This window comes from Haliaeetus leucocephalus, unplaced genomic scaffold (genome assembly GCF_000737465.1).
Source record: "Haliaeetus leucocephalus isolate CR32 unplaced genomic scaffold, Haliaeetus_leucocephalus-4.0 Scaffold556, whole genome shotgun sequence".
NCBI classification, from domain to species: domain Eukaryota; kingdom Metazoa; phylum Chordata; class Aves; order Accipitriformes; family Accipitridae; genus Haliaeetus; species Haliaeetus leucocephalus.
Genome location: NW_010972992.1, coordinates 1610550 through 1625672, shown reverse-complemented (window position 1 = coordinate 1625672; position 15123 = coordinate 1610550). Strand labels below are relative to the sequence as shown.

Sequence of the window (15123 nt, the reverse complement as noted above, 5' to 3'; positions counted from 1 at the left end):
GGGGGGATCCAAATTTTAGGGGTCCCCCTGCTACGGGGGGTGGGGAGGGGGGAGTTTTGGGGAGCAAGGCAGGTTGGGGTGCAGCCAGCTCACCTCCCGAGTATGGGGTGATGCTTTGGGAGAAGCCGGTGGAGAAGGCCGCCAGTGCCATGGGGTACATGGTCCACGAGAGGTACTTGAGCACCAAGATGTCACCAACCTCTTGGTAAAGCCACCGGTGGGCTGGAGAAGAAGTGACAGGAGGGGAGAAGCACCCCCACCCCCCAAAAGACTCCCCCCATCCTTGGTGAACCCCCAAATGCCATGTGAAGCCCCCCCCTCCCCACGGGACCCCCTCATTTACCCTTATAGAGCCTGGCAACAAGGAGGTCCATCACGAAGCTGATGGTGGCCATGAGGACCCCCAGGATGAAGAGGAAATACCAATCGTCCCCGACGCAGAAAAGCTGTTTTTTCACCTGCTCCAGGCACCCTGCAGGGCGGTGGGGGGGGCAACGGGGTGCTGACCCCCCAAAAAAAACCACCCCCCATCCCCCAACGCCCCCCCGCTTTGGGGGGGGGGGTGTGTCTCACCTCGGAGCCTCCTCCGGGCTTTGGGGCAAGGTCTCCAGCTCTTCTCCGACACCAGCACCCTCTCCTCCTCCTTCTCCCCTGGCACCCCCCCGGGGACTGGGCGCTCCATCCCAGGGATGTTTTGGGGGACAGGACCCCCTCTTTCTTTGGAACCCCCTCACCAGTCCTCCCACCTCAGCCTCCGCTGCTGGACTGAGTTTGCAAATGAGCTCATTAAAAACGACCTTGACAAAGCCGACAGACCCGCTCGGGCCGGAGCAAGCCGGGTTTCTCCCCCCCCCCTCCACCCCTGCCACCTTCAAGCTCCCAATCCCCAAGTACATCCCGGGGCAGGGAGTATTTAATAAGTAATTTAATTAATTATCATTATTATTCCTTAATAATAGGCAGGAATGCCGGCATCGCATTCCACGGCGTTGCGGGGGGGGACAGAGAGGGGAAATTTTCCACCGTCTTCGGCGCAAGACCTAAATTTAGCCCGTTTTACGAGAGGTCTGGCAGGCGGCCGGGAGCCTTAACGAGGCTTTAAAAAGCTCGTCAAGCTGCCCCCCCCCGAAATAACCAGCCTTCGCCAGGAGGAGGACGAAGAAGGGAGCTTCGCTCTTCCTCCCCAGCGGGAGCTGGGGGTCAGAGGTGGTGGTGAGGGGAAGCAGTGGATGAACGTGAAATCCTCGGCTGCTTTCCGATCGGAGCGCAGCTTTCACCAGTCGGCGTCACCCGCCGGCACCATGGAGCTTTTTGGGAGCTTTGTCCGGCCCCGTGGCGAGACCTTGGGGTTCCCAGGTGAGTTTGGGGGAGGGAGGCACCCCGTTTTTAGGGTTGGGAGAGATAGCAAAGGGGGAAGTCGGTGATGCTTCTTGCCCCCCAGCACTGGTCCTGGGGGGCTTGGGCAACAGCCAGAGCTGTGGGAGAGGCGTTTAGGGGGGACCCCCGCCGAAATAGGGCTGTGACCCTGAGAGGTGTCTAGGGAGGGGACTCCCACTGAACCATGGCTGTCACACACACCCCCTGTCTCCGGCAGCTCGGCCCAGCAATACCGGCACGGTGAAGACTTTGGGTAATACCTATCAGTTCACGGTGGATGTCAGTGACTTCGCCCCTGAGGACATCATCGTCACCACCTCCAACAACCAGATCGAGGTGCATGCCGAGAAGGTGGGTGCTCCCTCCCTTCCCCACTCACCCCCAAAGTGTGGGGGACCCCAAAATCCTCAACCAGGGGGATCCCCCAACTCCCACCTGACTTCCTAACGGCTCCGGCCATAACCCCAGTGGGGTTTAATTCACCATTTCCTTGTCTTTTCACCCTGTATTTTGCAAGAGTGAAGCCCATGAGACCCAACAAACTCGTGCCCTGTAATCACCCTCCTCCTGGGGAGGGTGGGAACAGAAAAAAAAAAGCACCTTTGTCCTCCCGCTGATGTCACCCACATCCCACCTGTCCCCCTGGGGAGATCAATATTACCACCACACACAAGGCACGCCCACCAGCCTCACCCAAGGGCAGGGAACAATGAGCCCCTGTTCCACTTACACCCCAAAATCACCTCTTTTCACCCATATTTTTTTTTCCCAGCTGGCCACGGATGGCACCGTCATGAACACCTTCACCCATAAATGCCAGCTGCCTGAAGATGTGGACCCCACGTCGGTGTCATCCTCGCTGGGGGATGATGGCACGTTGACCATCCGGGCTCAGCGACAGCCCGCCAAACACACCGAACACGTCCAGCAAACCTTCCGGACTGAGATCAAGATCTGAGGGATCGGGGGTCCCTTTTCCCCCCGCCTCCTTCGTTAATTATTTGGGTGATTTGGGAAGAAGGTGGGATGTGGGGTAGGGGACGGGAACGCTCCCCCGTGAAGGGGGAGCTGAGGGGCCAGCATGGAGAGACGCATCCCATCACCCACTGGAGAAACTCCGGAGGGGAGTCCTGGCTCCGGCAATTTTTAGCCGGTGAGGGTTGATGGGGAAGATCCAGTGTGCCAAGAGCCCTGCTGGGAGTGAGGAGCAAGGTTCCCTTCCCCGACCCTCTGGTGGAGGTTGTCTCTGTATATACAGCTTGTGATAAATTATTGAGAACGCCTGACCACTGCTTCCTCTGTTTTTTAATGTTTTCTTGATGCTTTTCCCCCCAAAAGGGCTGTGGGTTCAGCCTCAAGGGGTGTCTCGGTAAAGGGTACCACGAGCGATTCCTCCTTCCCAACAAAACCACAGGAGAGGAGCCACCCCGGCTCCCCTCTGGTGCCCACGGCCCCATTTATTTCCAGCCCAGGGTGACTCATTTCTTCCTCACTGCTCTATTTCTGAGCGATTCCCTCAGCTGTTCGGCCGTCAGCCCACCTGGAAGGTCACCAAATCCTCCTCCTCTCCTCGCCCACCCACACCCATCGCCTTCGGGGAAGCCCGGAGCAGTGGCAGGAGCTGGGATGATGGTCCCAGCCTGCCTGTCAAACCGGCTTCTTTTGGGGGGCCAAAAAGCTCCCCTGAATCTCCCCCCCAAGGGCCCGGCTCCATCTCCCTGTGTGTACAAACAACAGCGAGGCGCCCGTTTGGGGCGAGTGGCTGTTTATAGCTACGACACGCCGTCCAGCTCGTGTTGCTGCTCAAGCTTTGAGGTCAACTCGTCCCCGCTTGTCCCCTAACAACTCATGACTTGCATTAACACACCTGCAGTGTCAGGGACACACACAACCACACACAGCTCTTCCACCACCTCCTCGGGTGGTTTCAAAGTTATTTAAAAAGCTCTTTAATGACTGTAAAAGCCCCCAGCACGGGTTAGGAAATTGGAGCTATGGAGGCGGGGAGCAGCGGCGATGCCCTGTCGTTGATCCTCTGCGATAGGATGTGTCTGCTCTGCCCCAAAATGCCACCCCTGGGTGCCCAGGGCACCCCAGCACCCAGCGAGCCACAGGCTGCGGTCACCGATTGCCATCTAGTGGTGACAGGCTGGCGGGTGGCCCTCACCCACGAAGCTCCAGCAAAAGGAGAAAAAACCAAACCCAACCTTTTTCTCCCCAAACCCAGCTTCTTTTGCACAGGGGAGATTTCCCTGCCAGGGAGCGGGCAAAGGGACAGCTCAGAGCCCCAGTGCCAAACAAACTCCGCAGCTGCCCGGCCCCACTACAGGCTCATTTTGGGCAGGCAGGCTGGGAAATCCAGACTTAGCAGAAAACAGGTTGATAGGAATATTACACTTTTGGGGCTGCCTACTCTCCAGCCGCCTGCCTGCACCTGCCCAAACTCACTGGTACCTTGCAACGCATACCATCAAATGGCCACCTTCAAAGCCACACAGGGCTCCTCACACCACCTGGCCCTGCACATTTGCCTGAGGGGGCCTGCCCACGCAGAGGGCCCACCTTGCGCAACATCGAGACGACCACGCTGGGCCTGTTCCCTGTGGAGAAACCCAGCTGCCATCATGGCGGCTGCTCGATGCCAGGGCCTACTGGCGTGCCTGGGGCTGTGGGCAACCTAGGCGGGGGTGGGGGGACCGAAGCCCTCAGGGGCACACAGGGTAGTGGAACAGGGCCCTTTAACCCTCACGGAGCCGCAGAATCGGCCCCTCACAGCATCCCTCCTCCCGCCATCCCCGCACTGTCATGGCGGCGCAGCTGAGGAGAGGGGAAAGGAGGAGGAGCGGAACAGAAGGCGGCGCCACGTGACCCACTCCCCCACATCTACGCATGCGCAGTCCCCGCGCCGCGCATGTGCCGTGGCGCCGTCGGTGGGCGGAGGAGGTGGGGGGGGGCGACGCCGCTTCCGCCCGGTGCCAAGATGGCGGCGCCCTTTGTCTGGTCGGTGTCACGGTGAGCGCTGCGGGCGGCGATGTGAGGCCCCCGCCGGGCCCGGCATGGCAGGTAGCGGTGGGGGTGGCGAAGGGGAACCCGGGGAGGGGCTGGGAGGGGGCTGGAGGGCCTGAGGGGGAGGGGCCTTGGGCGGAGACGGGGACTGGGAGGGGAAGGGGGTTGCGGCCCAGCTGGCTGCTTGGGGGGTCCTCCCCAAAAAGGAGCCCTTTTGGGGGGCACCCCGGTGTGCGACCCCCGGTTTTTTTGAGGGGAGGCTGCGTGGGAGTCCCCCCGTCCCTTTAGCACCTCAGGGGTCCTGTGGCAGCTCTTTCCCCCCGGGTTTGCGCCCCCCACTCCGTGTGCCCCCCCCCTTCAGGCCGCTGCCGGGCCCTGCGCTGAGGTCTAGGGCGGCTGTTGTGAGGGGAACGGAGAGCTGCTGGTGCTTGCAGGGGTCCTCGCCAGCCCACCCTCACCAGGGTGTCCATGTCTACTGTGGAGACATGTGTGTGTGTTCCCCGCCCCCCAGAGCCGTGGGGTGATTTGGAGCGAGGTCAGGAGCCAAGCCATGTCCCCCCATGCGTGGGGCAGCCACCATCCCCTCAGGATACGGTAAGACGTCTGCCGGGGACACGGCCCTGGCAGCCAACACAGCGTGAGACGAGTCCCCTGACGCCACACAAGCTGTCTACCTGCGCATCAAGGATGTCACCAACAGAAGAGTGGAGAAGACTTCAAAGTATCATGCAGCAGCTCAAGGAAAAAAAGGGTGTTTCCTCATCTTCTGGCATCTTTTTTTTGGCGTGATGACAGCCCATACTGGCTGTACGTGCCCTCTGCGGGCGTCACTTTTCGGGCACGGATGACGCATTTTGTGGACAAGCCGCATTTCCTTAATTGCATTTCTGCATCAGAAGCTTCTGCCAAAATTTCAGAGAATGGGCAGTGTTCTGAAGGCAGGTTTTTTGCAAGAAGATGAAGGTTTTGTAGTTCATCATCTGGACACCGCAGAAATGGGTGGTTTTCACGGCAGAGCTCAAGGTCTGGCGATGTCTCGGTGGCCCCGCTGGCTCTCTGCCTGCTGCAGCCCAGGGCTCCGGTTACCTGCGGGGAGCCCTGCCTGCACAGCCACATCAGGAGCTGCACAAGTGTATCCTTGGGCCTGAAAACTAAATAACCAAGGGATCTGCAGGGTGTCTGTTCGCTGGGGGGGGTCCAGAGCATCTCTGCTCATCTCACTCCTCGTATCTTTCTCCTTTTAGTTCCTCTTCATGTTTTTTTCCTGCCTGTCGTCATTTGTGATTATTTCCCCCCCCCTTACTTGAGCTGAACGTGAGCTCAACTTCTGGTTTCACTGCTGACCCCAAACTCCAGAGCCCTTTTCTGTTTCATAATTAGTCTTACTAGCACATCTGTACCTTGAATGCTCTGGTCAGATCAGCTCTTAACTTTATTTTTTTAACTGAAAATGTTGCAGAATCAGTTACTGGAAATGAGGACAGACTCCTCTTCGCAGAGACTGAAAGGATTAGGGCTGCTTTGTTCCCCAAGCTGACACACAAGAAGGGAGATGACGGTAGGCAGAAAGTAAACCCCCTCTTCCTTTTTATCTTCTCAGCATAAGAATGGATGGCTGGATGGTGACAGCATTGAAAGGCGACATTTAAACCACTACTTTTTTCCAATTTATTGAGGCTTTGGGAATTTTTTAATATGTAGACACTTGGGTGGCAGGTACAGGGAGAGGTTCATGTTATTAATAAGCAAAAGAGCTTAATGGAGCTCATGTGGGAAGCTCCCTGGGACCGTAGCTGCTGTATTTTTCTCTGCGAGCACATGCAGCAGGCGTGGGTATTCTCATAACAAAGCTTTTCCATGATTAATCGGGTAATGAGAGGCTTGACAGCCACGTGAGGAGGGGAAGCAGCTGTGTCTCAGCGTGCCTCCGACGAGGTGAAATCGGGGGGTGCCCGGTCCTGGGCTGGTGACATCGGACCGTGGTGCCTTTGACACAGAGGTTTGGGTTTTAAAATGGAGCTTTTCCTCCCGTTTCTTCCAGGATGGCTGCATAGAGACTGACTTGAGCACTGTGAAGAGGGAAGACTCCGGAGGAGAGCCGCAACTGTCTCACCCGCAGCCTTGGTCCTCCAGATATCTCCACTCCTTGCAGCGCAGGGGTGAGTTCAGGCATCGATCCTGACTTATCTTTGTTTTTCAGGCCAGGAGCTCTGACGCTTGTCCTTGGATCTTAAACAGCTGACAGCAATGGGTTTGCGCTAACAGGAGCTAATTTATTTAGTGGTCAGGTGGACCAGCAATGCCTGATCTGGTATTTGCCCTCCGTGGATCCATCCCCAGATCCATCCCCATTTCAGTGCATCCCGTTTGGTCGGGGAAGGAGGCGGATCTCGGCACTGGAGCCGTAAACTGGCCCTGCCCAAGTGGTGGCAAGGAACCAAGTGGCATTTTGGGTGCACTGTGGTTTTTTTGATCCAGATATTTGGGATTTTTAAGGCTTGGAGTCAGGGATTTTAGTGTACAAAAGTGATCTCAGCGGCTGGGGGATGTTGGGTGCTGGGTTTGGGTGTGAGGGCAATACGCAGCTCATCCCAGCCTCTGCCCCGCTGCACTTGCGTGCCCCGATGAAGCTGTAACGTGACATTACGGAGGAAACGGCAGAAAAGATGAAGTTTTTCAGGAGGAGTTGAGTTTCTTGGGATTTTGCTTCCTTTGCAAAGCTTGGGTGTGAAGCTGAGGCAAGTCCAATTGGGGAGCGATAAAAATCATCATTCAGATGCAAAGTGCCTCCTACAAATTACTGAAAATAGCCTTTTAGTGCATCAAACCGTCGTGATTTCTCAGGTCCTGCTGTGCAGAGCTTTCCGAGCACAGAAGGCAGCATTGTTTGTCCTGCTGGGAAAATCCTTCCCTTTTTTTCCAGAGCTTCCTTTGCAAATGTTACAGGGTCATATGTATGCGGGGGTTTAGACAGATTTTGATACAAATACTGATTTTTCTGGCTCTCAAGGGATATATTTTGGGACAGGCTGTGGGCGTTTGATTAAAAACTACCCCGTGTTTTGGAGAGCTGGGGGAAAGTCGTGGAGGTGAGTTAATTGCAAACACAAACAGCATTTTTTGAGAGTGAAACTTTGTCCGCATGTGATACAATGCTGTCGGTGGTGTCTGGGCTTCTCGTCCCCGCCTGGAATGATTTTAGAAGCCGAATCTATCCTTGGGCAGATCTTTCACTGAGCATGTTGCTAGCACCCACAGCAGACAGGAGGAGGCTCCCTCTGCCCATGGTGCTCGCCTGCTGCGCACTTGTGCACGCTGGAACAGATCTGGAGGAAAGGACATGCTCGCAGCTGCTTGAAAGTGGATCCAAACCCTTCACCTTTTGCCAACCTGAGACTCCATGCTGTTTTTAAGAGCTGGTAAAGTGGAAAAGCAACCGCTGTGGGCTGGAAACCTTCAGAGAGACACCAAATACCAACTTAGCATGGAAACCAAGAGTATTTCCATGGCCATAACCTTGCTTCTTCCAGCATCCAGAGCTTTAGGGACTTCCTGGCCTGGCAGATTGAACAATAACTGTGGACAGTCCCCATTTGCTTTCTCCTCCTTCCTTGCTCCCAAGCAATGAAGTGATCCCTTCAGACTGCACAGGAATCATTTTTGGAAAATGAAGCTTAGTGAAAACCCTTCATTCTCTACCCTGTGCCTTGCAAGTGCAGCTCAGGAGAAAACCCAACATGTGGCAGCAGGTCAAGCTCGTGGTGCCTCTCAACCTTTGCCGACAAGGACCTCATTGGAAAATGGGAAATGGGCTTTTGCAGTGTTTCCAGGAGTTTGCAGCTTTCCTCAGGCAAAGTCGTGCTTTGAGCAGGGAGAACTCCCTCCAAACACACAATAAAATAATAAAAATCCCTCCATATCATGATGCAAGCGCCTAAAATGAGCAGGAGCTTGAAGATTTAGATGAATGCTTTCCGCGCTGTGCCTTCGGCGGGAGCGGTAGCACCACCTACTCGCTGAAGGGATGATGGCACTTGTGTTTGCAGAGACAACAGGGTTCCTGCTCACAGCTTGGGCCGGTTGAAGAGCAATAAACGTATTTTAAATGCTGTTAGGATGGCAAAAAAATATATTGGCTGTTCAATCAACTCTTTCTCTAGGCCCATGTTGGTATTGTGGCTGTCATAGGAGAGGTTTTGAGGTTGTTTTTGGTGGGGGAGGCAGGTGGCTGTAGTGAGGAGCTGAAATTAGGCTTTTTGGGCCACATTTTTTAACTAACAAGGTGGTTGGGTTGTGGTTGATCCGTGGGTTTTGGGTCTGTCCTGCTTCGTGGCCCTTTCCAACGCGGTGTCGGCACCCACCTCACCCCCCTCCTGGGATTTTTTTTTTTCTCCCTGCAGCCATGGATTTCCCCCAGCACAGCAAGCAAGTCCTGGAACAGCTGAACCAGCAGCGGCAGCTGGGTTTGCTGTGTGACTGCACCTTCGTGGTGGACGGCATCGACTTCAAGGCCCACAAAGCCGTGCTGGCAGCCTGCAGCGAGTATTTCAGGATGCTTTTTGTTGACCAGAAGGACGTGGTGCACCTCGACATCAGCAATGCGGCAGGTAGGCAGAGGCTTATCCGATATTGCCCTGAGCTACTTAAATGAAGTGGTTTTGTGCCCAGGGTTTGAGGGAGGCTCTTCAGCCTGTTATTTCGTACACTTTGGGCTTTTGAAAATTGTGCATCCGAGAGGTGGGAGCTCATCTATGGTTGTGTTGCCTCCCTTGCAGGCCTGGGTCAGGTTTTGGAATTCATGTACACGGCTAAGCTAAGCCTAAACCCCGACAACGTGGAAGATGTGCTGGCTGTGGCGGGTTTCCTCCAGATGCAGGAGATCGTCAGTGCTTGCAACGCTCTCAAGTCTCTTGCCGTGCCGGCAGAAAGCCTCACCGAGAGCCAGCAGCCCCCCGCCGAGATCGGTATGTAGCCACCTCTCTTTCCCTCATCCAAGGAGACTCAAAATTGCTCCACAAAGCAGTCACCCTCTCTGGCCCCCATCCAAACCCATGTGCTGGGTCCATCTGGTGCGCAAGGATGTCTGGATGGGGTTTGATCCCCTTGTGCGGCACCAGCAGTTGAAGAGCTGATGCTGCTTTGAATCTTTATGGGATCTGGGGATCCTTCTAGCAGCCCTTGGGGTGCCCCTGCGCAGGCAGCAAAAGCTGGAGCACTTGCCTCTTCCCTCGCAGCAGCTAACAAGGCAACCGTTGAAGACAAGACGTCAGCGGCAGAAGCACTGGGTGATACTGACAAAATAAAACCAGTTCCTCCCAACCTGGAGGTGAAGGAAGAGACGCCCATGGCTGCAGCAGCACAGCCTGAGGCGCAGACGGAGCACCTGGGTGGCCAAGAAGGTGAGCCACCAAGGGATGACACCCAAAATCCCTCTGTCACCCCCCCTTGCCCCCACAACACACCCTGTCCTGCTGCTGGACTCCGCTACGTGGAGCCTGCGTGTTTCCTCGAGTGAGCCCGAGACACTCTGTTGTTCATAGGGGCAGATGCTGCCATCCAAGAGGGCCCCAATGCTGAATTTCCCAGCCACCCTCAGCCAGTGGAGAACGTGGTTGGCAGCAGCAGCCTCGCAGCGAAAGGCAACATCTCTCGGGGTGCCGAAACGGGAGGTGTGTCTGTGAGTGAGGGCGGTGGCAAGGACTTTGCTGCCTGCCTATTTCCTTCAGCAGGGCTGAAACAAAGCCGGGCAAGGGTTGAAGCCTTGTTTTCCATGCAATTAATTTTGTTAGTGTGAGTTTTGCTGTGCAAACACCGTCTCCCGCAAGTTGCGGAGCTCACAGGAGCAGTTTTTCTTGGGGCAGAGCTAGGAGAGGTTGGGAAATGCTCCTCTGTCTGCACAGACTTTTGGATTTTAGGGCTAATAAACTGCAAATCCAAACTGACGCCAGGCAGGGGTCTCAGTGCCTGTGTCTCGTGCGATGGAGTACCAGGATTTCCCCGAGTACAGTAGGGGAGGTCTAATCCCCATCGCCTTAAACCCAGGCTTAGAGTTAGGAAGTACAGGTGGGTTTTGTGTCTCTGATGCTGCTCCCAATCTTTAGCATCCTCGTTTTCTAACTGCCTACAGAGATGGAGCTGGAAGGGAAGGAGGAAGAGGGGGACATGACAGCAGAGGAAGAAGAGGAGGCTAAAATCCCTGAGGAAGAGCAGCCCCGGTTAGAAAATGGAGAAAATGCCGAAGATAACGAATCAGGGAGCACCGATTCTGGGCAGGAAAACTCGGGTGAAACCCGTCTGCTGCGTTCGGGTACTTACAGCGACAGGACTGAGTCGAAAGCCTACGGCTCTGTCACGCACAAGTGTGAGGTGAGGCTGGCCGTGGCCCCGAGCGGGGTCTCCAGTCCCTTGGAGACACCGGGCGTCACCAGCCGCACCTGCGCCTGTCTCTCTCCATCCCTAGGACTGCGGGAAGGAGTTTACCCACACCGGTAACTTCAAGCGGCACATCCGTATCCACACCGGCGAGAAACCCTTCTCCTGCAGGGAGTGTAACAAAGCCTTCTCTGACCCAGCTGCATGCAAAGCCCACGAGAAGACGCACAGGTACGGCAACACCGGGGACCGAGAGGTGCCACCGTGTCGAGTTGAGTGGAGAAAAGCTTGTGCCGATGCCAGTAGCTGGCTGAGGGCATAAGGGTTTGAGCAAGAGGCCGGTGCAGCAGCCGACACCACTCTGCCTCTCGCACCCATCCGGAGGGATCGGTGTTGCAGGGTTGGAGACTCCCAGCAGCTCGTTTGGATGGCACCAGCTGCGAAAAGACACTGGCAGCACCAAAAAATGTAGCTTTTGCTGCAAAAGATCAAAGTCCTTGTGAAATCCATCAGCATGTTGGGGTGGTCTGGGAGGAGATGAACTTTCTGCCCTTGTCCTTTCCTTTTGCATTGCTTCAGGACATCCTGTGGGATCCAGATGGGTTTAGCTGGGGTGGTGGAGCTTGGAGCAGGGTGGTGAGAGCTCAGCATGCTGGTTCTTCCCCTGCTGGGTGTGACAGTCCTGCCTCCCCCACAGCCCGTTGAAGCCCTACGGCTGCGAAGAGTGCGGGAAGAGCTACCGCCTCATCAGCCTGCTGAACCTTCACAAGAAACGGCACACGGGGGAGGCCAAATACCGCTGTGATGACTGCGGCAAGCTCTTCACCACCTCCGGCAACCTCAAGCGGCACCAGCTGGTCCACAGCGGAGAGAAACCGTACCAGTGTGACTACTGCGGGCGCTCCTTCTCCGATCCCACCTCTAAAATGCGGCACCTGGAGACCCACGACACCGACAAGGAGCACAAGTGTCCCCACTGCGACAAGAAATTCAACCAGGTGAGTTGGGTGAGGGGGGAAGAGCCGGACCCAGAGCTGTTCAGATCCCTCTGGAGGGAGATGGGGGTGATGTGGGGGGGCTCTCTGCATCCCTCTGTCTGTCACCAGGTGGGGAACTTGAAGGCTCACTTGAAAATTCACATCGCAGATGGGCCCCTGAAGTGTCGGGAGTGCGGCAAACAGTTCACCACTTCAGGTAGCGCGGGGTTGGTAGGTGGTGAGGTGCAAGTGACAGAGGTTTGGCTGACCTGGGGGAGGGGACAGGGACCACTCTGTGGGGGGTTTGCAGCCAGAGGAAGGATTTCATCCTGGGCACAGGAGGGTTTAAACCTCTTAACTGTGTTGCCACGGTTATAGTGCATAAATTTCTCCCCCTTCTGTGGGGCCGGGCTGGTGTCCCTCCATGGGATCGCAGCCCAGGGATGCTCCTGGAAGGAGCCCTTGATCCAGCTTTTGGGAACGGGGACATCTCCTCTCATCTCCCCAAATGGCTGTAGAGCCAGAGGGGTCTGGACAAGCCCGACGGAGTCTCTCCATCCCCTCAAAAATGGGATCCTTGTTCTGGCTGTCCCCGCCACCACATTATCACCTGATCCTTGGCTCTGGGCGAGGTGCAGCCAGCTTCCCTTGATCCCTGCAGGGTTTCTGCTCCGTAAATAGTGACAGGCTTTCCCAAGGGAGCTACTGGGTCGCTGGGAGGGGTGGAGGGAGGGAGCTGATGTCCCTGTGCCACCCAGCTGAGCCTCCTCTGCTCTCAGGCAACCTGAAACGGCACCTCCGAATCCACAGCGGGGAGAAACCCTACGTCTGTGTCCACTGCCAGCGTCAATTCGCCGACCCCGGGGCACTGCAGCGACACGTCCGCATCCACACTGGTAGGGACGCAGCTCTGCTCTTTCCCCAAGGGATTTTGGGAGCCCACATGGTCGCCGTCCCTGGGTTGTTGATCCACACACACGTTTCCCTTTTCTCCTGCAGGAGAGAAGCCGTGCCAGTGCTTGATCTGCGGGAAAGCCTTCACCCAAGCGAGCTCCCTCATTGCCCACGTGCGCCAGCACACGGGGGAGAAGCCCTACGTCTGTGAACGCTGTGGCAAGAGGTGAGGGTCCACCCCCTGAAATTCGGGGGGGAGCACCTCCACACACCCTCTATGGCTGGGTGCTGTTCTGGCACTTGGTTGTGGAGGGTGGATGGAGGTGCCCGGATGTTATCACTGGGGACAGGGATCGTGGTGACCATTGTTTGTCCCCTTCAAGGTTCGTGCAGTCAAGCCAACTGGCCAACCACATCCGCCATCATGATAATATCCGACCCCACAAATGCACCGTCTGCAACAAAGCCTTCGTTAACGTGGGCGATCTCTCCAAACACATCATTATCCACACCGGTGGGTACTGCGAGGACTCCCTGACAGCCCCCCAAATCATTAACAGCCCCCCAAATCTTGAACCACCCCCACATTTCTCATCTCTTCCCCAGGGGAGAAGCCATTCCTGTGTGACAAGTGTGGCCGGGGCTTCAACCGGGTGGACAACCTGCGTTCCCATGTGAAGACAGTCCATCAGGGCAAGGCGGGCATCAAAATCCTTGAGCCTGAGGAAGGCGACGAGGTCAACATCGTCACAGTGGCTTCTGATGACATGGTGACACTGGCCACCGAGGCGCTGGCTGCCACTGCTGTCACACAGCTCACGGGTGAGCTGGGGGGATCCCAGGAACCATCCCGAAAAGGAAACTTATCCATGGGGTGCAGCTTGGGGGTCTTGGAGCCATCCCAAAGGAGCTTGGAGTCTTATCTGTGGGGTGCAATGCCCTTTGCTGTGGCCTGAGGCTGGGAAATGTCACCCCCAGGCTGGAGTCTCCTCCCAAAAACCATGAGGGGCAAAATCCAGCCAGGATCTGCCCCCGCATCTCTTCGCATCCCCCTCGCCATCGCCTTCCCCCTTCTCTCCCCCCGCAGTGGTCCCTGTAGCGGCCGCAGTGACGGCAGACGAGACCGAAGCACTTAAAGCCGAGATCACCAAAGCGGTGAAGCAAGTGCAAGAAGCAGGTGAGGAGATGGAGAAGGCAGGGAGGGGGGGGGGTCAGCCGGTTCCTGCCCCACCCCACCCCCTCACCCCAGGGTCATCATCCCGTCGTTCCCACCTCTCCCAACCTTTTTCCTTGCAGACCCCAACACCCAGATCCTCTACGCCTGCGATTCCTGCGGGGAAAAATTCCTGGATGCTACCAGCCTGGCGCAGCACGTCCGTATCCACACGGCCCAAGCCCTCGTCATGTTCCAGGCCGACACAGACTTTTACCAGCAATATGGAACTGCTGCTGCTTGGCAAACGGAGCAGGTCATTCCCGCCGGAGAACTCCTCTTCCGAACCCGCGACGGCCCCCCCGAACCCCCCCCCGCCCCCCTGGCCCCCGCACCCACAACCGGGGAGGGTCAGCCCCCTGCAGAGTGACTCCCCCTCGCCTTTATTTAAAAGACAGCTGCTTGGAAATGGTGTAAAAAGTGTATTTCTGGAAGGAAAAAGATGGAATAAATTGCAATATTTTCTAATGGCTGATGCTCGGGAGGGGGCGGGGAGGGCTGGGCGCTGCAGCCATTTTGTAGCCCTGCCCCCCCAGATGATGCTTTGGGTCTGGTCCTGCTGCAAAGGGAAGAAGGGGTTCCTGCAGAGCTGGAGCCTATCAGGGATTAATGAAATACTCGTTTAATCGCTAACAAGGGTGCGATCCATTGAAAATGGGGATAATTGAGACGATAAAGGTAAAAAAGGTGCACTTCCCAAGAGTGGCCAATGGCCATTTTGGGTTAAAGTGAGGGGAGATCCTTGCCCCCCCACCCCTGGGCTGAGGGCAGGCAGGGCTGGAGGCAGAGGTTTGGGTTAAAAAAAAGGACAAAAAGGTGCTGCTGCTGCCCCAGCACCAAGGCAGGGGTGCTGTGAGGCCAGCCCTGCCCTGCCCTGCCCACAGGGGACCCCCCCCAGGCTGTGCTGCCACAGAGGGGTAGGACTGGGGGGGGGGGTGTCCCAGGGTCAGGGGACATGCAGCTGTCTGTGTGTCTGGTGTCTGTCCCCATCCCTGTTACCCCATGTGGGTGCTGCGGGGTGGGGGGGGCGGGCAGGGCTCTAGGGAGGTCAGCACTGGCTCCAGCCCTGTTCCTTGTCCCCCTCAGGGCTGGAGCTGAGGGGATGCTGTGTCCCCCAATGCGGGGGGAGGCGGGGGGGCACGGGGACACAACCAGAGCATGGGGTCCAGGCTGAGGGACCCTGGGGGGCTCCACAGGGGGAAGGGGCTCTTCTCAGGGTGCCCTGGGGCACAAACCCACCTGGGGAGGGGGGTCCTAGGGACCCTCAAGTTAGGACCAGGCCTG

At 56.8% G+C, this 15123-nt stretch overlaps 3 protein-coding genes across 5 annotated transcripts in view; 2 read left to right on the top strand and 1 right to left on the bottom strand.

The window, feature by feature from the left end:
• Positions 1-682, bottom strand: part of CLCNKA (chloride channel, voltage-sensitive Ka) — a 4447-nt gene extending 3765 nt beyond the window's left edge. Inside the window, exons 1-3 of the mRNA XM_010577232.1 lie at positions 574-682; positions 344-472; positions 94-222 (exon numbers count right to left, since the gene is read on the bottom strand). Coding sequence (XP_010575534.1) covers positions 94-222; positions 344-472; positions 574-682 — 367 coding nt within the window. The remainder of the gene's footprint in view (positions 1-93; positions 223-343; positions 473-573) is intronic.
• Positions 683-1229: 547 nt separating this feature from the next.
• On the top strand, positions 1230-2344 carry HSPB7 (heat shock 27kDa protein family, member 7 (cardiovascular)). The gene is made up of 3 exons (XM_010577231.1): positions 1230-1356; positions 1595-1728; positions 2150-2344. Exons 1-3 carry the CDS (start codon positions 1230-1232, stop codon positions 2333-2335), a joined length of 447 nt encoding a protein of 148 aa, XP_010575533.1. The 3' UTR covers positions 2336-2344.
• Positions 2345-4330: 1986 nt separating this feature from the next.
• Positions 4331-14305, top strand: ZBTB17 (zinc finger and BTB domain containing 17). Of its 3 annotated transcripts, XM_010577228.1 has the most exons (17): positions 4331-4440; positions 5843-5952; positions 6425-6542; positions 8784-8990; positions 9159-9347; positions 9618-9782; positions 9924-10052; positions 10511-10749; positions 10844-10986; positions 11453-11753; positions 11862-11949; positions 12512-12628; positions 12732-12852; positions 13010-13140; positions 13233-13448; positions 13714-13803; positions 13923-14305. In XM_010577228.1, the coding sequence occupies exons 1-17, from the start codon at positions 4434-4436 to the stop codon at positions 14207-14209; spliced, it is 2658 nt and encodes an 885-aa protein (XP_010575530.1). In that variant the 5' UTR covers positions 4331-4433; the 3' UTR covers positions 14210-14305. The 3 variants fall into 3 exon arrangements, with proteins under 3 accessions (XP_010575530.1, XP_010575532.1, XP_010575531.1); XM_010577230.1 differs by lacking the exon at positions 5843-5952; XM_010577229.1 differs by lacking the exon at positions 4331-4440 and having other exon boundaries at positions 5851-5941.
• The last annotated feature ends 818 nt before the right edge of the window (positions 14306-15123 follow it).